The sequence below is a fragment of the Zalophus californianus genome, chromosome 4 (genome assembly GCF_009762305.2).
Source record: "Zalophus californianus isolate mZalCal1 chromosome 4, mZalCal1.pri.v2, whole genome shotgun sequence".
Lineage (NCBI taxonomy): Eukaryota > Metazoa > Chordata > Mammalia > Carnivora > Otariidae > Zalophus > Zalophus californianus.
The window spans coordinates 175,053,171-175,074,915 of NC_045598.1; the positions used below are offsets into that span (position 1 = coordinate 175,053,171).

The window sequence follows — 21,745 nt, forward strand, 5'->3', positions numbered from 1 at the left end:
AGAGACCTGAATTGGGGAACTTATGAATGTTAACCTCTCTGGGTCTCAATATCCTAATGTGTAGAATGGTGGGAGGTAAGTAGAAAGAACAGGGCTTCTTTCCAACTCTTATTTTCCATTATTTGAATTTAGGTGTAGAGGAATTCCTCGTTGTCCTCATTAAGTTTACCAAAGCATTCCAACAGGTATTTAATATCTACTATCTAACCACTTCAACTTATCACATCATATCTCTTTAGAGTATCTACTCTTTGCCAGTCACTGTTCAAAGCGTTTTATATATAATATCTCAGCCATTAACAATCGTCTGAGAAAGTTAACCTAAGTCTTACTTTACAGGTGACGATTTTGGTTCTGAGAGGTGATATAATTTACTCAGATTCTTCTGACTTCCAAACATTTGTGGGCTTTTTGTTTGTTTGTTTGTTTGTTTGTTTTTATACTTCAGGACAGTGAGAGGGTTACGACAATCTTAACAGGGAAAGGGAATGAGGAAGCTATTGTTGACTCTTCACTCTCGGCAAATGCTGTGGCCACTGACATTGACCTGAGAGCAGCATGAGACGATGGGAAGCCTTTCTCCAAATTCGGCCCATCATTCTAAGTGCACTTCTCTCTTTGGATTCGTGAGCAGAACTGAAGACAGTGCACGAGGGTTCTGGAGGATACCGACTAATTGGACGTCTTTAAGCCCACAGCACTCCTTGTTATTAATCTTCTGCTAGGCGGCAGCAAGTTAACCGTAAACCACAACAAAGATGGCAGCAGCGGCTTCATCACGACAACGGCGACGCTACTTGCCAACGGGCGCCTCAATATTTACTTCCGGCCTGTCCGTTTGACGTCACTTCCGACACCGGCTCCCGGGCTTGTGCGCCGCTCCTCCTGCAGCCGCGGTCAATAATACCGAGCCGGGTGAGTGGAGTCTGAGAGAGTCTCACGGAGGGAATCCGAGAGAATGTGAGGCCAGCAACATGGAAAGGGAAGGTGGGAGGCCTGCGGCTGTTGTCGCGGTTGTGACTGAGCCTCGGTTTACCCAGCGATACAGGGAATATCTCGAGAAGCAGAAACTCCTGGATAGACGGCACCGTGTAGTAAAGATGCCTGATGGCACGGTGGCGCTGCCGGTGCTGGGAGAGACTCTCCCTGAGCAGCACCTTCAAGAGCTGAGGGATCGTCTGGCTCCAGGCGGCACCTGTATAGTAACGCAGCTCCTGGATCCTGTTCCCTCAAAGAAGGCCCAGGGTTGTTCACCTGCCCAAAGGCTGTGTCTTGAAGTGAGTCGCTGGGCAGAGGCCCGGGGAGTGACGTGGTCACCTGAGTTGGAGGCTGATTTGCCCAGGTCTTGGCAACGACATGGTGACCTCTTGTTGCTGAGCGAGGACTGTTTCCAAGCCAAGCGATGGAAAAATCTGGAACCGGAACTCTGGGAGACTGTTGCGTCTGCACTTGGCGTCCGTCGTGTGGCCAAACGAGGGCGAGTGTCGCCAGATGGCACTCGAACACCAGCAGTGAGTCTGCTGCTGGGCGACCATGGCTGGGTAGAGCATGTGGATAACGGGATCCGATATAAGTTTGACGTGACCCAGTGCATGTTCTCCTTCGGAAACATCACTGAGAAGCTTCGAGTGGCATCGCTGCCCTGTGCTGGAGAAGTGCTGGTGGATCTCTATGCAGGGATTGGTTATTTTACATTGCCCTTCCTAGTCCATGCTGGTGTTACCTTCGTCCATGCCTGTGAGTGGAACCCCCATGCTGTAGTTGCTCTGAGAAAGAACCTTGATATCAATGGAGTGGCAGATCGGTGCCAAATACACTTTGGGGATAACAGACAACTGAAGCTCTCAAACATTGCAGACAGGGTGAACCTGGGACTGATTCCCAGTTCTGAAGAAGGCTGGCCCATTGCCTGCCAAGTGCTAAGACGGGATGCAGGGGGCATTTTGCATATCCACCAAAATGTGGAATCTTATCCAGGCAAGAATCTTCAGCCTCCTGGAAGCAGTGAAATGGAGAAGGAGCATCGGCCTTATCCTCAGCAAATTGTCACCAACCAATGTACAAATGGAGCAATCAGGGATTCTAGGAGAAGAATGCTATCAGCAGCCACCAAACCAGAGTGGCAGAGGTGGGCGGAATCTGCAGAAACCCGTATTGCCACCCTTCTTCAGCAGGTGCACGGGACACCGTGGAAGACACAAATCCTGCACATCCAACCAGTGAAATCCTATGCTCCCCACGTGGATCATATAGTGTTGGATTTGGAATGCCGCCCCTGTCCTCTAGTTGGCTAGAGAAGGTGGATCCTGAGACACAAGGATCTACATGTGAGTGACCCTTAATACATAAGTTTAGGCAAGGTTCTCACCCCTCTTTTCTCCTGGCAACCTATTTTAATATTTTGTGTCCCTGAAAGCAGGATCTAGATCAGTCCAAGTCATCTTGTTTGTCTTCCGTTAACACATTGAAAACAAACTACGTATCTGGGAGAAGCAGTGTGGCTTATTGAGATGAGGCCTGTACAATGAATTCTGACCTCAGTCCTGTCTTACTTGGGTATGTGGTTCCAATATTCTTTTGGCCTTGTATTTCCTTACTTGCAAGATGAGGAGGATTTCTGTGAATGGTCTCGTTGGCTGTTGTCTAATAAGCAGTTGTACACAGGGCATTGGATATTTTAGAGTGAAAGACAGTGCTGTTTCCAAAATCACTCCAGCTATAATGTGGAAAATGGACCAGAGTGGGGCCAGGGTAGAAGCAGGGAGACCTGGGAGGAGGCTTCTGTGGTTGGCCAGGGAGGATATGGCAGTAGCTTGGACTAGGGTGGTGGCAGTGGGAAGTGGATGGATTTGAGATATGAAATCCACGGGACTAAGCAACACAGCCCAAATCAAAGCACTCAAATGGTGCACCTTTGTTACGAAGACTGACTAAATTAGGGAAGGAAGAGCTTAAGAATTACTCTATTGTATTAACTTCATTCCCTTTAGCATTCCTAAATGAGTGTTGGGGAGGTGTCTTACATATTATGTTTGTTGTAGAAAAGAGATTAAGAATGACTGCTTTAAATTATGGGGAATCTAGATTTCCAGCCTTAAGTTTGTGCAATAAGCTAGCTATTTTTTTTTAAGAGATTTTATTTGAGAGAGCGCACGAGCAGGAGGGGTGGGGGCAGGGCAGAGGGAGAAGCAGATTCTCTAACTGAGCAGGGAGCCCTGAGATCATGACCTGAGCCAAAGTCAGATGCTTAACTGACTGAGCCACCCAGGTGCCCCTAAGCTAGCTATTTTAAAAGTTCAAATTAAAATCTTAGATTTTAACAGGCCTCAGACTCCCTTTCCATATTCTTTCTCTGGTGGACATCAGGGCCAACATAAGGAGCTATTGGGAATGTGAGATACTTTGCAGAGTTTTTCAAGCCTCACCATATTTTATGGCTTGTCGGCCAGCCCCATTGTTTACCATTGGAATGACTAATTGCAGAGAATCACTGTTTACCTTTGGGATGACTAAGTTTGAGAAGCACTTCAGAGCTTTGAAGCCATCTGGCCTTGTTTTCTGGATGAAGGAAACAGGAAAGTGTGGCTTTATCGGGATTATGATTGTATCTGGCATTTGGCTGGCTGGGGTTGGGCTGGAGCTGCTTGCCCTTTTCTTGTAACAGTGTCAATAAGGACAGTATCGGTAAGCCTGCTGTGTATATGAACCGCAGGTGCATTAGATACAGCCCCAGTCTCTGAGGAGCTCACAACCTAGCAGCAGAAATATCACAAAAACTGAACGAATTGGAATACAGTAAGTACCGTATGAGTGATAGCATGATATAGAAGTGCAAAGGTGGAGAAGAAAAGTTCTGAGAATGGGGAAGTCTTCAGAGAGGTAGTGTTTGATATTGCTCTTAAAAACTGGCTAAGATTTTGGTGAGTGGAGTCAGGGTGGAAACAGATGCTAGTGGAAGAAAAAAAAACAGGTGCAAAAAGTTTGCTCAGAAAATGTTTGGAGCATCATCATTAGATCAATTTGGAATAGCAGAAGCAGGGAGAGATGTGTTGAAGATGGGGGTTGTTATAAGGATTAAAAAGAATAGTGTCTAGTACATAGTAAGCCCCCAGGAAATGTTAGCTCTCAGGTGATCCCACCCCAGAAGGGGGCCTAATTGTTCCATTCCCATCCCACAGAGCAGCCTGCCTGTTTGCCTTAATCATCTCTTTTATATATTGGGTTTCTTCTCACATGTGTGCCTGTAGCTTGTGAGCCTTAAACTGAAACTGCTGGGACTTGAGCCAATATGGGGCGGAAGGAAAGCCGGTGAGAAACAGTGAGGAAGGTGAGTCAGGGAGCCACATGTCCTGGGGCTGAGGAGTTAGCTTTCTGCAGTAAGCTATGGATAGGCTGCTGAAGTCAGATACACCTGGGTGAATTCATTCACCTTGCGATATACACATCAGGCCTTGAGGGTTCAGGGGTGCCAGAAGATTGGCATGGATTCTGTCTTCCTAGAATTGAGTTTCCACTCATATGCCTCCTGGCTTCTCTCCCTTGTCCGTGACCTGAGGCAGCCTTTCAAGATTTAGTTTCCCCATCTGAACATATGAGTTAACAATTGTGCATATCCTGAAGGATACTCTTTAGCTTTAAATGAGTTAATGTACATGAACTATCATCACAATGGCTGGCATATAGTGAATACTTCATTCATTCAGTAGTCTTTATAGAAGGTGAACTACCAGTTTCGGTGTGAGGAATTGTTGTACATTTGCTTTAGTAGTTAAAGTAGAATGTCCTTATTTTGAACAGCCACTCATTGATTAATTGGGATGTACTGTGTCCTTTCTCCGTTAGGCACTGTGATGAGGGCCAGAGACACAGAGGTGAGTAAAGTCAAGTCCTGAGGGGCACCCGGCTGGCTCAGTAGGTGGGGCACGCAACTCTTGATCTCAGAGTTGTAAGTTCGAGTCCCACGCTGGGTGTGGCGATGACTTCAAAATAAAAATCTTAAAAAAAAAACAAAAAAACTGAGTCCTGCCCACGGTGGGATCACTTCCAGCAACGTGGACACAGAAGAAACAATACCGTGTACTAAGTGCTGAGACAAACGGGTTTTTACAGGCACACAGAGGTGGCAGCCATTCATGTTTGGGGATATGGGTTGGGTGGAGTGGAGAGTGTGCCTGGGAAGATGGGAGCAGGGATGCTTCAACTGAAAGTTAAAGAATGAGCCAGAGTTACGTGTCAATGGAAGAAAAGAAGGGTCCCTTAAGCCTTGTCTCCACCTTGAGTATATCCATTTACGTTACAGTTTTCTCCGAGCACTTGCTGGATTGGCCTGGTCAGGAAGAGGCATCTGTTGGAACCAAGGAAGAACGACTGAGAGGATCGGGAGGCTCATGGAGCGTTTGTCACCTCCGTCCAGGAATGTGTGCTGAAGGCTTCCCTTGTGCACGCCAGTGTTAGTTGCCGGGTAAGGCACCCACTTGATGGAGAGGTTGTGATTAAAAAGCAGTAATGATAATTTTATTAAACTCCCTCAACCGTGAGTTGCTTGGTTCATTAACTTCACAACTTTAATAAATTATGTGCATATATTGATATAGAAGTATAACATAGACACTTTAAATATAAAAACATAGAAATTTAAAATGATGACAAATACATAGCATTTTTTTTTTTAAAGATTTTATTTATTTATTGGACAGAGAGAGACAGCGAGAGCAGGAACACAAGCAGGGGGAGTGGGAGAGGGAGAAGCAGGCTTCCTGCTGAGCAGGGAGCCCGATGTGGGACTCGATCCCGGGACCCTGGGATCATGACCTGAGCCGAAGGCAGACGCTTAACGACTGAGCCACCCAGGCGCCCTACATAGCATTTTTGATTCACTTTCTCCCACCTGGGCACACCTTACAGGTGTGCTACCCCAATAGAATTTACAACATCTCCCACCCTGGGCACACCCAGTATCTGTTATTCTGAACAGCCTCAGGGTGCAACCACTTCAAATTGGGCAAGCCATAAAACCGGTCATTTTCTTGGCCTTTGGTAGTTTCCTTTTGTGTGTACTGTGTGTATTGATCATTACTCAGCTGCTACTTTAGGGGAATGGTCAGCAGATGTCTGGAGTTCTCTGTGGCTCTCTCCACTCTGGCATTCTACTCTCTGGACTCATTCCTGGGCTCCTAGGACTCCCTGTTCCATCTCCACCTCAGGGAGTCTGCTGGGCTCCACCTGGCTTCCCCCTCAAGCCAGAAACTTTCTCCAGGCAGTAAGATGGAGTGGTTCAGTGGCTCGCCTTGAGGGTTTGCATCTCCCATGGATCATTGTCCATTGCCTATATCCAGTGCCTTGAGGGGGGTTGTTCATGTGTTTTCTGTAGTTTTTTTTTTTTTAACTATTTAGAAGTTTATAATAAGTGTATAAGTTTACTAGACTTCAAAATCATTGAAGAAATTCACTCTAGCAATAATAAATATATACAAGTACTTAAGCTGACACAAGATTTCAACATATAAAGCACATAAAAATTTCTTACCACTGTTGTGCTTAGAATCCCTACCTATATTATAAACTGAATATAAAAATATTAACAATAAATACAGTGGAATCTTTCTGATTCGATATGATACTACCTGCCAGGTTACTCTATCAACAACCACATAATTTCAGAGAGGCCAAAAACTGTCAGAATAGCTTCTTGTCTCTTTGGCTTTTTAAAGGTCAAGGTTGAAGCAAATGCAAATAGAAAATAATGAATATGAGGTTAAAACTGTATTTTGGTACATACCACAGACACACCACACATACATACCACACATGCATACCCACACACACCCCACACGTATCATATTGTCTCCTGGATTGAATGGCCCATGCAATAAAGATGCACGTACACCATTAGGTAGATAGATATAGATGGATAGATTGTCCTAGTTTCTCTGTTAGTAATTGAATTTTATTTTTTTAAATCAAAGCTATATGTATGCATAGTTTCATAACTCAAGTAAAGGTAACACAACTTTATGAACAAGACTGCACTTCCACAACACCACAATGAAGCAACTGTATCCCCCTCTCCTCATTTTTGGGTCTACTTTGAACAATTTCAGCTGGGCCCATGTGTCAAAGGATCTAACCAACATGTACTACCAGGAGCCATGAGGGTATGTATGGAACCTGGGTCCTGAGAGCTGGCTAAGATGCAGTTTGCATTCATGTAGGACTCCACTCTCCCATCATAATATGGTCTGAGGAGATCTAGACCATCTGAACATCCCACAGAATATCACGCTAACCTACTATATTTATAGCATCATATTAATTAGGTCAGATAAACAATAAGCTAGTGTATTGCACCCCAAAGATGGAAAATAATCACTAATACAATCCAGCAACCTGTTACAATAGTGAAATTTTTAGGGCTGCTGATCTGCTTGAATGCTAAGATATCTCCTTCACAGTAAAGAATAAGTTTTTGCATCTCTCCCACTCATCAACAACTCCTGGATGACAAGAAAGGCCAGAGGAAATGAACAGGTAGCACAGACAGGTGGCCCAGACTTCTGTGTCATATTTATAACTCTTGCATCAGTGCCCTTCCCTCAGCTCACAATTATGGCCACTTTAGAGGCTCTTCTGTCTTGCTGATGAAGGAGAGAAATGCACAGCTAAGTTAATTGATAGGTTTTCTTGGAATATGTGTTCAAACAAAAAAATAGACTGCTGCTACCCTACAGCCCTCCTCAGAAGTGAGGGGAGTCCTCCCAAAAGGCAAAATTGGCAATACTTCTGGTTGTCCACTTTGTATGGAAAGAGAAGTGGCCTGAAGTAAGAATATACCTTTACGGCAAATGTCAGATAGGTTGACGAGTTGATCAGGGGCCTGGAGTGGGAAAGATTAGATCAGGGACAAGGAAGCCGGGAGAGGAGGCAGTGGAAAAATCTCTGGGATTGGAACATGAGTAAAAATCTTTGTATTGCAGAACAGTGCCTACCAGAGACCTACACCACGCAAGAGGAACTAAACAAGTAAACAAAAAGACTTGGCCAGTTAATTTTAGCAGTTGTAGTCATGAGCTACCCCAATAGCATAATGGGCTCATGAATAAAGTCATATTTAGGGATGTAGGTTATCAAGATGCCAACAGCATGGCCTCTACTCACCAAGGAGCCACTCCCTAGTATTTGGCACTGAGCCCTTGAAACAACACCATCCCTCAAGGAAAACAAACAGCTAACTGGTAGCAAGTGGATTACATTGGACTTTCGTCACGGAAGGGCAGTGATTCACTTTGACCAGAATCTTCCCATCTGCATGTATGAGTTTGCCTTTCCTGCCCACAAGATGTTGGCCAGCATCACTATCCAAGGGTTGACAAGTGTTTGATCCATCAATATGTATCCTACGTAATATTGCCTCTGACCTAGGGATCTGATTTACAGCGAAGGTGTTTTTTAGTGGACACATGACCATGTGATTCACCAGTCCTATCACATCCTAGAAAATGCTGGCCTGGTGGAGTGGTGGAAGAACCTTTTGACATCAGACCAAAGCTTGGAGATAATGCCCAATGAATGAGATGCCATCCATCAGGATGCAGTATACACTCTAAACACCTATTACATAGTCCATGTCCCACATAGATAGAAAATGCACAGCTAGGACTGAAAGGGTAGAAATAGAATTCCTACTATGGTGGGCTACATAATGCCCCCCAAATATGTCCATGTTCTGTAAATATGTTATCTACAGGGTAAAAGGGACTTTGCAGATGTGATTAAGAATCTCAAAATGGGGAGGGTATCCTGGATTATCCAGGTTGGCCCAATATAATCTCAGAGGTCCTTATAAGAGGGAGGTAATACAAGTAGGAGGAGGTGTGATGACTGAAGCAGGATGCAGTAATGTAAGGAAGGGGCCATGAGCCAAGGAATGCAGGCAGCCTCTGGAAACTGAGAAAGGCAGGGAAATGGATTCTCCCCCAGAATGCTTCAGTAGGAACAGAGTTGTTGACACCTTGATTGTAGACTTTTGACCTCCATAACTGTGAGAATATATTTATGTGGTTTCAAGTCACTAAGTTTGTGGTTATTTGTTATAGCAGCAATAGGAAGGTAACATACCTTCCCCACGGGCCCACCTGGGGAGTTTGTGCCTCCCATCCCCACAACTTTGTGAGACTAGAGGGCTGGTTCCTAATTGGGGAACTGTTTCATCAGGAGATAAAATAATAGACCCTTTAAACTTTAACCTACTGAGGTTTCCCAGTCACATCAGGCTCCTTGTGCTTAGAGAGCAGCAGGCAAGGAGGAGTCCCCATTCTGGGTGGGGATAAGTGAATGTGATCATGAGGAGGAAGTAGGGTTATTGTCACACAGTGAGGGCAGGAAGGCATATATTCCACGCTTACTCCATCCACCAGGGCGTCTCTTGATACTTCCCTACCCAGTGTCAAGAGTAAAATGAGCAACTTCCAAAACGATGGAGTAAGGACTTCTGAAAACTGGCCTCTCCATAAAAGCAATAAGAACACTGGCAAAAATTGTCAAAATCAACATTTTTTTTTTTTTTAGAACTCTAGAAACTAAACGCCACAATCTGAAGAGCATTTATTTTAAAAACTGCTAAATCTTGATTTAAAAGGGAAGCTTCTGGCATTCTAACATGCCCTATTCCTGCCCCCCATCTCTAATAAAAGTTAAATTGTTCTTAACTGTAGGGAGAATGCTTCCAGGATCATTCACCCTTAAGTGATGTGCAGCCTTTGTTAGACCCATTATATTGCTGGGGTTTTTTATCCTGCACTGTAGTGACACTTTTATCATAAATCAGGTGACCGTATGTGTGGGGCTGTTTCTAGACTTTCTTGTTCCATAGTCCGTTTTTCTATCCAAGCACCAATACCATCTTGTTTAAATTACTCTATCTTTACAATAGGTCCTGATATCTGATACTGTATATCCTTCAACTTTGTTCTTTAAGATTGCCTTATTCTTGACCTTTTGCATTTTCTTACGAATTTTAAAATCAGCTTGTCAATTTTTGAGAAAAAGAACCTGTTGAGATTTTTTGTTAGGCTTACATTGAACATAGAGAGTAAAATTGAAATCTTTACAGTACTGAATCTTCCATCTTGAAGCTTTTATTCTACTCAGTTGGGTGCAGCTCAGAAATGAGAAGTGATTAATAGAAGCGTGGACTATAGGATCCTGTCTCGGAGAAAGGCTCCTATCCTTCCCATCCCTCAGAGGGGTACTATGTCCATCTTCTTTGGGCTCCCTGCCTCGGCAGGTGCTTTTAACTTAGTGTTACTTGTACTCTGCCTCTCAGTAGTATCTTGGCCCTCAGATTATTCTTGACCATCACTTAACATAACTAACATATTTGAACCTATCACCTATTTACATTCTAACATAAATTAAGTACTATGAATATGATGATCACATATAACAATCCAAACTAACAAACAATATCTTAACAGTATTCCTGAGCCATACACGGAACCATTGCAAAGTGTTGTGTGTACTGTTGTAAGGTTTCCTGTGAGTATTCTCCTAAAGTTTGTTCCCCACACTAATTACTATTACATACTATATATCATACTAAGTACTTAAAATATGTTTTAATTTGTGTAACCAGCATGAAAAATTACTTGCAGAGGATCAGATAGGCTCTGGAATCAGAAAAATACCAGTTAGAATCCTGGCTCTGCCACTGTTATTGTCTATGTCTTTCAGCAGGTTTGTTGAGATTAAACTGGATGATGCATGCTATGTATTTCATACTTTATCTGGCTGTATTAACCATCTTTTTTCTTTTTCCCAGGTGAGGATACTGATGATTAGAGAGTTTAAGTACTCTGTCTAGAGACAAGAGGCAGAAGTGGGCAAGCATACTGCCAAGCACATAGTGCTCTATGTCTGTTACATGAATGAATGAACCAAAGTAGTCAATATATACTCAACATTGATTCCAAATGCCACTATATTCTCTCGTTTCCTTAACTAAACAACAGACTTTTCCTATTCATTCGGCATTTACAAAGCCAGAAGACTCAACTAGTAGCTGAATTTTGATGGACATATCTGAAATTTATTTATTTATTTTTAAGATTTTATTTATTTATTTGTCAGAGAGAGACACAGCGAGAGAGGGAACACAAGCAGGGGGAGTGGGAGAGGGAGAAGCTGGCTTCCCGCCGAGCAGGGAGCCCGATGTGGGGCTCGATCCCAGGACCCTGGGATCATGACCTGAGCCGAAGGCAGACGCTTAATGACTGAGCCACCCAGACAACCGATCTGAAATTTACTTAAATGAGAAAAACTATAAAGTAATTTCAGGCCAGAAATTATTTTTTTAAGTAATTCTCAAGGTCTGAGGAAAAGTTATGGAACATATTTATCCCTTTTTGGGCTATCAATGCCTACCCTTCCTACCAGCATCCCCATCTTCCTTTTGAAGTAAATACATAATACATTGGTGGGGAGAGGTGGAGTGGGTGGTTCTAAGTACCTGTTTCCTACTGCTTTCTCCCTCTATGGAAGCTGCGTGTACCTGCTCTCTGGTACAGCTAGGGGAAGATACATGGTCCAATACGCTGGACCAATTGCATATCACTCTTGAAATTTGGAAAATAATGAAAATAACCCTCTAATAAATTCCTTTTTTGCTTAAGATAGCCCAGAATCAGTTGCTGCTGTTTGGAACAAAGACTTGGCAAATGCAGAGATCAACAGAAAATGCAAACGAGTTTTTACACATCCTACTTCCAGAGGCTTTTTAGAATAACTAAAAGGCACTCAGCCATTAAAGCCAAATGAACAGATTGTTATTTTTAAACACAGGCAATTTATGTATATGGAGTGTGTCTGCGTGAATACACACACACCCTCCACACTGCTCTGAGTGGATTCAATATAAATACATACCTGAGTTGTGCAACGTTCAAGTCAATGTAGAAACCAAGCAAAGATTAAATTCACTATTAAATTGCAGCTATTTCTATGAAAGCATATTTCTTTTTTTCTTTTTTCTTTTTTTTCATTGTGGTGGGTTCTATGGAGGGATTATGCTTTTTAGGAACTTAGCTTCTGTTGAGAAGATGACTAACACAGACATTTCCTGATACAAAACTGAGAAAACCTCTTGCAAAGCTAAGCAAACATAGCTAGTAAGTTCCTTTTGTAAAAAACTATTCCTCTGAGGGGCGCTTAGGTGGCTCAGTTGTTAAGCGTCTGCCTTCGGCTCAGGTCATGATCCCAGGGTCCTGGGATCAAGCCCCGCATCGGGCTCCCTACTCCACGGGAAGCCTGCTTCTCCCTCTCCCCCGCCCCCTGCTTGTGTTTCCTCTCGCTGTGTCTCTCTCTGTCAAATAAATAAAATCTTTAAAATAAATTTAAAAAAAGTAAACTATTCCTCTGAGATTTTCCCCCATTGTTCCTCTGTTCCAATCATAGCATCTATTAAGTGGTATTGTAGTTCTCAACTTTTTGGTAGTACAGGATATTTTTTGGTAGTATAGGAAGGGCATCCCTTCATCTTTACTGGCAGGTGATTATTTCTCTTAACTTGACCTATAAAATGTACAGAGGCAGGGACGCCTGGGTGGCTTAGTCAGTTAAGCGTCCAACCCTTGATTTTGGCTCAGGTCATGACATCAGGGTCATGGGATCGAGCCCCGCATCAGGCCTCCATGCTGGGCATGTAGCCTGTTTAAGATTCTCTCTCTCCCTCTTTCTTTCTCTCCCTAAGAAACAAAACAAAACAAAAAAATAAAAGAACACGTAAGCAGGCAACTGGAGAAGCTCAGACATGATGAAACTGAACTTAGAATATAGACTTAAGGGATGCCAAATGTAAAGCAGAAGAGTGCATCCCTGGCGTAGGTAAAATCTTCTGAAAGCTTATGTTTTATTTTTAAAATTCCTAAGCTTTCTAAAAACCACGGCAGTAATATACATTTAGTTTTAAGATAGTATTTTAAAGTACTTTGCCAGGATCTTATTAAACCGTCGTTTTATAGATAGGGAAAGTCAGATCCAGAGTTTAAAGGGATGTATTTGAAGTCATGTAAGATAAGAATGACCATACCACCACTCCTGAGAGTTCTTGGCCCAAATGGGATTTAGTTTGAATTAGAAATTCTTATACTGATGGTTGGTTAAGCATTTGCATTCAGCTCCGGTTGTGGTCCCAGGGTCCTGAGATCAAGCCCCACCTCAGGCTCCCTGCTCAGCAGGGAGTCTTCTCCCTCACCCTCTGCCCCACACCACCCCCTGCACCCCACCCTCGCTAGTACTCTATCGCTCCTGCTCTCTGTCAAATCTTTAAAAAATTCTATACTAATAAAATTTGTGCATCAAGATGAGAAACCATTAAAACAATAAGGGCTGAAGCATTTTTCCAAGATTTTTATTTACCATTTACTACATTTAACTTTTTGAATAAAAATTGGAGGGAAACCCATGAACTATTTTATTCTCCATTTTGCATGATCATAATATAATGGTACTCGCCTGCCTTCTCTACCACACTCCTTAAGATTAATCCTTGTAGACTCTTTTCTCTGTAACAGCTTCTCTCTTTTTGCTTTAAATTGCAATCAAGGCAGAATAACAGGTGAGTTGAGAAGCTAATTTACATCTCTGAGGTTTTCTATATAAACCTTAATAGTCCTCTCATCAAGTTTGCTTTCCTTTGGGAATTTTGTCAGAACCACGAGTTTATTCCCCAGATGTGCAATTTGGGAAAATTAACCTGGCAGAGGTAAACAGACTAGATTAGGAAAAGTGATCATAATAATCATAATGAGGATATTGTAGTTAATCAGGCAAGCTACAGTAGGATCTTGGGTTAGGATAGTGGCAATGACAATAGAATAGAAAGGAGACAGGTACAAGAGACTGTGAGGAAAGAAGGGATACGATGTGGTAGCCGACTGGCTGTGGGTGAGAAGAGGAAGGAATCAAAGATGCCTGAAGTTCTAAGCTTCAGATAGTCCTGGGTTCTAATCCCAGGTTTGACTCTTACTAGCTACGGCCACACCCGCTTACTACTTACACACATATTTTGTGATTTGGATAACCTATCTAAGCCCCAATTTCCTCCTCTCTAAAACAGAGATAACAACACCTTCCAAAGAAGGCTGATAGCAAAGACTGAAATAAAATGTGTGGTGCCTCGTACAAAGTAAGTACTAGATGGTGCCAGTCATTATTAGTGGGGAATAACAACAAAAGGTTAAAAACAGGAGACTGGCGTGAGGAGTTTTGATGTGACACAGTCATCCGACCACACATAACTCCCACCCAGAGAAAGGGGTGTTGGGAGTTTTAAAATTCTCCCCTCTGGAGGGTTTTTAACTAATAGTTTTAACTAATAGAGAATAATCACCCATGTAGATCCCTGATACGAATGGATAGCAGAGGGGTTTGGGCTAGAAGCCCAGATGAGTCAGGGTCTTCCTGTTTTATCTCCCTTAAGATGGCTGGGTTAGTAAAGCAAAAAACAAACAAAAACCAAAACAAAAAAAATAATTTTGTAGAGAAGTGACAAAAGAAAAAGGGGTTTAGGCTTTCAGGGATGGCTAACTTGTGGTGAGGTAGACGTATGGGGGAAACTAAAGGAAGGTAAGGCTTCCTTTAGTAAGGTTTGTGGGTGGTTGAGAGTCTAAGTGTCGCCCTCTTCTTGGTAAGGGAGAGGGCGACACCTTTACAAATGGAAATTTATGCCCCGCTTTTTAGACAAATGGTGGCAGCGAGGAGGGCAGGCAGGGATCTTAAAAAATTTAAGCTGCTGCTGTTTCTCAACTACCTTCCGCTCAAAATAATCCTTATGTCAAAGTGGCATATTTTGGGGTGGCATATTCTGATCCCCTACAAAAACTTAATTATGGCTTCTTCCCAGAGGAGGAAAGAAGGGATTTCCTGGGTGCGCTTACCTCAAAGACTAGAAACAGTGAGGCCTGGGTTCTTGCCCTTAAATCACAGTGGCCCTTAACATTAGCAAAATGCGGCCGATGAGCGTCCTCAGTTCTGTCCAATCGGGTAGAAGGTAGGAAAGGTGATGTGCAAAGAGATGAAGGGATGCTTTTCTTGGCAGCGACTACCACACCTAGCCCAGTGCCACGTAGTGCGGCCGCTGCAGAAAGCGCGCTTAGCGACGCTCCCGCAGGACCCCAGGCGGCCTCGCAGGTATTTTCCCTGTAATGTTGGCCCTCTCCCAGATCCTGCCTCCGGGTGGAGTTGGGGTAGGTCTGGCGGGCGGCGTCCTTTGCTTTCTTCCTCCCAAGGAGCTCTGAACCACGTTTATAGGATGTTTAATGGACTACAATAAAACAGCTAATAATTCCCGCTCACGGAAGCAGGGAGTCCCCAGCTCAACCGACGCTGACTTCGCCTCCTGTGAAGAAGCCACTCAGTCAAGAGGGCGCGGCTGCCGGAAGGCGCCTGCGCCATGGGGTCGCGCCAAAGCCGCGAAGGTGGGCGGAAACCATAGAAACACTGCGAGACGATTGCTACGCCGTGCGCGATGACGTTTGGGGAGCGCCCCCAGCGCCGGATTATGATGCAATCAGCGGCGCGGGCTCCGCGGTCTCGCGTGACCGCGGGCGCAGCCGCCTGGCCTCCAAACAGCAGCAACGGCAGAGGCAGGCGGGCGAGGTCAAGATGGTGGCTCCGCGGGCGGGGGAGGTGTTGGAGGGAGGAGGAGCCAGACCTTAGCCGACCGGAAACACCGACACCCAGAGGCCTCCCGGGAGCCGCCGCCGCTGCCTCCGCCGCCTGCTCCAGCTCAAGAGAGGCGAGCGGGCGGCGGGGCGGGCCGTAAGAGAGCAGAGGGGGGAGGGCGGGGGCGGAGTCGCCCGCCTTAGCCCCCGCCCCTGGCCGCGGTCCCGGGCCCTGCCCCGCGCGGCCCTGCCCGGCTCGCCCAGCCCCGGTGTGGCAGCGGCTCATGGCGGCGGTGGGGCCCCCGCAGCAGCAGGTGCGGATGGCCCATCAGCAGGTCTGGGCGGCGCTCGAGGTGGCGCTCCGGGTGCCCTGCCTCTACATCATCGACGCCATCTTCAACTCCTACTACGATTCCAGCCAAAGCCGGTTCTGCATCGGGCTCCAGATCTTCCTCCGGCTCCTTGGTAAGGGGAACGGGGTAGCTTGCGTCCCGGATGGCTTTGAGGGCCGAAACGTGCTTTAGGGAGCGGGCACGGTGCGCAAGCTGTGGATAGTGTGTGTATGTGTATTTGAGAACCAGTTTCTTCGCCAATAGGGGCGTCTTTGCAGGTTGGGAAGGGGGGAAGAGATGACACTTACCTCAGAGTTGACAGCGGAGCGGTCCTCCTAAAGAGTCAGCCCTCTTTCATTTTTGCACCCGAGGGTGGGGAGAAAGCATGGATGTGTGAGCATGCGGCTCTTTGCCTGCTGTTTCCCTTGGGAAATGAGTGCTGGCTTGCCGCGTCTTATGCGACAGCCTTAGAAAAATAGCAACTATTTGCCCCGGTCTCGCCGTGTGACCTTGGACTTGTAGTGCCAAAACCTGGGCCTCAGTTTCCCTCTTTTCCAAATGGAGAGTACTCGTATGTTGTCACTTCTGTATCCACGAGGTCCACATGATCGTGAAGTGTCTGCGGTAAAGGACATCCAAAAGAGACAGGGTTTTGAATGTCAGACCTTGAAACCATTGCTAAAAATGCTCATGAAGAAGGTGATGCTTGTAACGAGTCCTAAAATTTTCCATGAATAGAGAAGTATTGAAAATGGCTATAAAAACGTGGCTAGAAAGTCCTGAGACTTTTCCAAAAGAGACTTCTGAAAATCAGTGTCCTTGTTGTATATGAATGGAGTGTTAAAAATATCTTGTTTCACTCCCCATCTTCACTTGCATTACCAGAGTGAGAAGCATTTATGCATAAAAGAATTTTTTAAAGTAATTGGAACTTGGCAAATTTTGTTGATGAGGTAATTGTGATCAGTTTTTAGTAGGCTTGTGATTTTGAAGTTTGCTGAGGAAGGGTTGATGATGAGATCCTTAACCAAGCCTTTCTGAATTAGGAGCCATCTGTTGCTTCTTTATCTCCCCCCCACCCGCCAAAATTTTGAGTTTTGTTATTAGCAATAAATAACATTTTGTTTGGTACTTTACTTTTGTAAAGCATAAACGTCCCTCAGAGGTGGATTGTGTCGTTCTCATTTTTTTAAATGACGAAACTGAGGGGCATAGAGGTTTAGTGTGTTTTGCTTTTGATATACAGCAATTAAGTGGTTGTCAGGGCCTAGGCTTAAAAATCTTCTGACATCAAGTGTGGTTCACTTTCAGCTGCTATCCAGATACAGAATGATATAGTAATGATCATATGCTAGATCTTTAACAGATGTGAAAGTGATGTTCTTTAGCACAAGATTTCTCAGTAACACACAAGCTATTTAATTCCAGTCATTCCTACTTATCACTGCGAAAGTGTAATGCCCTCATTATTTGTAGCAGAAGTGGAGCTGTATGATTTCACAGCCTATACAAATATGGAATCATCATGTTCGACATAACATGTGTCAGTTACACCTCAGCTTAGAAAGCATTCACTAGTTTTAATCTTTCATACTTAACGTATTTTGCTTAATTTTGGTAATCATGGGTAAAGTGATTTCAGTTAAATAACGTTAAAGTAAAATTAATAAGGGGGACCTGTTGGGAAGGCATTTTATTTCTGCCAGTTAGAAACCACTCATCATGATCATAAATTAACAGGCAGTTCCTTATCTCAGTATAGTTGCTTAGGGGTTCCAGCTGAGCCTGACAAGCTGCCAACCCTCTTTCCCCGCCATACCTACCCACATTTGTTGATGATATATGCATGCAGGCAAGATCTATGCCAATTCTTGGTATGGAGAGAAACGGAGAAAAATTATCATTTCTATTCCTTAACTCCACAGGATGGGAGAGAGCTTGCTAGAGAGAGAACAGAAGCTAACAGACTTCTAGGGAACTTTATCAATTTTGGGAATAACCCAAGTGCTGCTTTGGAAACTAACCGAATATAACATAGACAAAGGGGATGGGGGGATGACTTTCCTTCTGTTTTGAGAGGAAGTCATGATGGAGCAAAAAAAAAAAAAGTAAAAAACCCCAAAAACGAAACAGCTGTGTTTGAGAGGATTCATGTATTCATTGGCAAATAGTGTAGCCACTGCCTTGAATGTTCTTTTGGCCTGTGACTACATATCCTCTGACAATCCCTTTGTGACCAGGTGCTTTAATGCAGTGCTCTCAGAGTTGAGCTTTAGGCTAAGGAGCTTTAAGGAAAAGGGAGTATTTTCCTTATTAAATCATTTGTAGTTTAAGAACACTAAACAGTAATTTTGGTATTTTCCTTGTCATTCATGCTTATTTTTGTAGTAAATCATGGAAGTTTGTATTTGACAAGTTAAGTAGAATGTGACCTCAGGCGAGTTATTTAACTGCTCTGTACCCCTCTTTGCTTACCTTTACGTTTTTAAAGTTGGGCAATAATGGTCTGTCATAAGGTGTTAAGGATAATAAATGAGTTAGGATGTAAGTTCTCAGAATAGTACCTGGGACCTAGTATAGGCTACTAAGTGTTAGCTCTTAATAAGCTTGATAACTTTAAAAAAATATTTCCATACTTCATTTAAGACGGTACAGATATTTTGGTCTTTAGAAGGCATCAGCGTAATTTTGGTGCTTTGTTCCCAGAATTTTTGTTCACACTTTGTGAGAAATACAAAATATTTTCCAAATCTATTACCTGGACCGCCCCTTACTTTATGCTAGTGTAGTTTGCCAAATTTTCACATTTGTGAGAATGATAAAAAAATTTTTTTAAGATTTATTTATTTTAGAGAGGGAGCACAAGTGGGAGAGGGAGAGAATCCCAAGTAGACTCCCCACTGAGTGCAGAGCCTGACAACGGGGCTCCATCTCACGACCCTGAGATCTTGACCTGAGCTGAAACCAAGAATCAGACACTTAACAGACTGCACCACCCAGGTGCCCCGAGAATGATAAAATTATTAAAAACTGGTTTTCTTGCTAAAAATTCACCCTGAATAAAAACAAATGTCTTCAATATTTGAGGCCCATTCAATGAGGCAGCTATTGTTGTTATTGAAAGTGACAGGTTTGTGTGTAAAAGATACCAAAGGATAGTTGAAATTAATTGTTCTACACCTGGTCATTTTTTTTTAATAATTGTAGATCTCTCAGTATTCTATATAAATCTCAAAACTTGTCAGTCTCACCTTTTTCTTTAAAATGAGATTGTAAAAATGGAAATCTATTCTCTAAAAAGCATTACCAATTTTATATCTCATCTCTAAAGAATTAACTCCCCTCCCCCTACAGAAAAGTACTATCGCTGCACTTTTGGTATCAAACTAATATGAGAATTTCAGCAGATCAGAATATAAAGCATCTCATTTTAGAGATCCAAATAAAATCAAATCACAATATATAGAGTATTTAAGAATATTAAGCTATCCTTAGGAGGTGTTAAATGCTAAATGAAACGTAACCCAGTGCAGCATAATACTGAATTAACAAATCTAAATCCAAGGCAGAAAATACAAGCATAGGAGTTTAATAGTATTACTCATGTAATGATAATTCATTGAAGTGGAAAGGCCTTTCTAAACACACAAAACCCCAGAATTACAAGGGAAAATTCGATAAATCTGAATACATAAAAAAAAACTTTCTTATGACAAAACTTTTTTAGCTCTTTTAAATGACAAACTGAGGATACTATTCGCATATGAAATTGAATAAAAGTTTTACTCTCGTTAAGAAAAATGTATACTCCTAGAGAAAAATGGGTCCAGGATAAGCAGTTCCCAATAAATGAAATGCAAGTGGTCAGTATGCAAAACAAAAATAACTCAGCCTCATTTATAATGAAAGAAATGCAGTCAGAACAAAATTTCAGTTATCAGATTGGTGAAGAGTTCAACATTCATATAAAAACTAGTTTGTCAAAGGTGTGGGGAAATGAGTAAAGTTATACAGTTTTGGTGTGCTGTCACTTCTGTGTAAAGGCTTTTGGCACTAGCTATTGAAATTCATCATACACCTTTTGACTCAGAATTCTAAGAATTTTACCTAGAGACATAGTTGTACTTGTTCAAAGACTATGGGAAAGGATTTTCATTGCAGCATTGTTGGTAATAACAAAATAGTTAATCTAAATATCTGTTAAAAGGGAATCTGTTCTTTTATTAGCTTTAGACATACAATAACTTTTTTTGAAAAGAAAGAATTATTTTTGATGCTGTAGAAAGAACTCAGAAAACCTTTGAAGTGAGAAAACATTGAAGCGGTAGTAATTTTGAAACGATAGGGACAGGTTAGGAATTCTCAACAACACTATTGACGTTTTGGACTGGGTAATTCTTGGGGAGGTGGGGGGTGCTGTTCTGTGAATTGTAGGATTTTTAGCAGTGTCCTTGTCTTCTACCCATTGCATATCCATTAGCACCCTTCTTCCCCCTTTTGTGATTGCTAAAAATGTCTCTAGATACTTAGATATTACCAAATGCCTGGTGTGGGGGTAGGGAGGTGGGGTTGGTGCAAAATCTTATCCTTGTTAAGAATCACTGAGATCAACAATAGACCAATAGCACAGAATAGAAAGCCCAGAAACAGTGCACCCATGTATATAGAGAAACCTGATGTGTTTCAGAGTTAGCATTGAAGTATATTCATTGAGGTAAATATAGACTATTCAGGTAATGGTGATTTAGTTGTATGGAAAATATACTGGATCCCTAACTACCAGTATATAAACAATTCTAAGTGGCCTAATACCTAAATGTGAAAAGCAGAACTTTAAAATTTTTAGAAGAAAATATATGAGAATACAGAGGTTTTTGGTTTTTAGAATAAGGGAGAAATTCTTTAAAAATATATGAAAGTCGGGATGCCTGGGTGGCTCATTCGGTTAAGCATCTGCCTTCAGCTCAGGTCATGATCCCTGGGTCCTGGGATGGAGTCCTGCATCAGGCTCCTTGCTCAGCAGGGAGCCTGTTTCTCCCTCTGCCTGCCCCTCCCCCTGCTTGTGCGATCTCCTCTCTCTCTGACAAATACATTTAAAAATATATGAAAGTCAGGGCGCCTGGTAGCTCAGTTCGTTAAGCCTCGGACTCTTGATTTTGGTTCAGGTCATGATCTCTGGGTTCTGAGATTGAGCCCTGCATCAGGCTCCGTGCTGGGTGTGGAGCCTCCTTAAGAGTCTCTCTCTCCCTTTCCCACTGTCCCTCTACTCCTCAAAAAAGAACACATACACACACACGTACATATACATATATTTGAAAGTAAATTTATAAATAAAGATTGATAAATCCAACAACATTAAAATTAAAAACGTAAAAAATAAAAAACGTGAAAAGACCAGCCACATACCTGGAGAAGATACTTGCAGTACAGGTAACTGACAAAGAATTTGTAGTCAGATTATTTTTAAGTGTCTACAACTCAAGAAGGAAAAACAACTCCATAGATGAATGGGCAAAAGATAAATTGGCAATTCAGAGGAAGAAACATGAATGGCCAATAAATTGGAAGATACCTTCTTTGATAAGTAATCAGAAATGCATTTTTTTTTTAGGGAGGTAAAAAGTAAAAAAGGTAAAAAAATCTCCACGTTTACAATGAGATCCCCTTTGGGTAAAAAGCAAAAAAGAACGTGTTTATGAATATATTTATGAAAAACTTTGTTTTATTCTTCCTCTAATACCTATAAGGTTTACTTTA

The 21,745-nt window shown here is 42.8% G+C and overlaps 2 protein-coding genes across 6 annotated transcripts in view; both read left to right on the forward strand.

The window, feature by feature from the left end:
- The first annotated feature begins 334 nt into the window (after positions 1 to 334).
- Positions 335 to 11,066, forward strand: TRMT12 (tRNA methyltransferase 12 homolog). Of its 4 annotated transcripts, none has more exons than XR_003516845.1 (4): positions 449 to 2,327; positions 4,843 to 4,871; positions 5,300 to 5,461; positions 10,817 to 11,066. XR_003516845.1 is itself a non-coding variant. In XM_027575666.1 (2 exons), the coding sequence occupies exon 1, from the start codon at positions 975 to 977 to the stop codon at positions 2,292 to 2,294; it is 1,320 nt and encodes a 439-aa protein (XP_027431467.1). In that variant the 5' UTR covers positions 449 to 974; the 3' UTR covers positions 2,295 to 2,327; positions 5,300 to 5,537. The 4 variants fall into 4 exon arrangements, 1 of the variants encoding a protein (XP_027431467.1); XR_003516848.2 differs by lacking the exon at positions 10,817 to 11,066 and adding an exon at positions 2,420 to 2,556 and having other exon boundaries at positions 5,300 to 5,537; XR_003516842.1 differs by lacking the exon at positions 10,817 to 11,066 and having other exon boundaries at positions 335 to 2,327; positions 5,300 to 5,537.
- Positions 11,067 to 15,615: 4,549 nt separating this feature from the next.
- RNF139 (ring finger protein 139) overlaps positions 15,616 to 21,745 on the forward strand; it is a 32,573-nt gene continuing 26,443 nt past the window's right edge. The window contains exon 1 of one of the 2 annotated variants that reach the window (XM_027620392.2): positions 15,616 to 16,121. In XM_027620392.2, coding sequence (XP_027476193.1) covers positions 15,941 to 16,121 — 181 coding nt within the window. In that variant the 5' untranslated portion in view covers positions 15,616 to 15,940. The remainder of the gene's footprint in view (positions 16,122 to 21,745) is intronic. The other variant, XM_027620390.2, reaches the window with a different exon arrangement.

Coding starts and splice junctions, on each gene's coding strand:
- TRMT12 (XM_027575666.1), top strand. CDS start 975: ATGGAAAGGGAAGGTGGGAGGCCTGCGGCTGTTGTCGCGGTTGTGACT.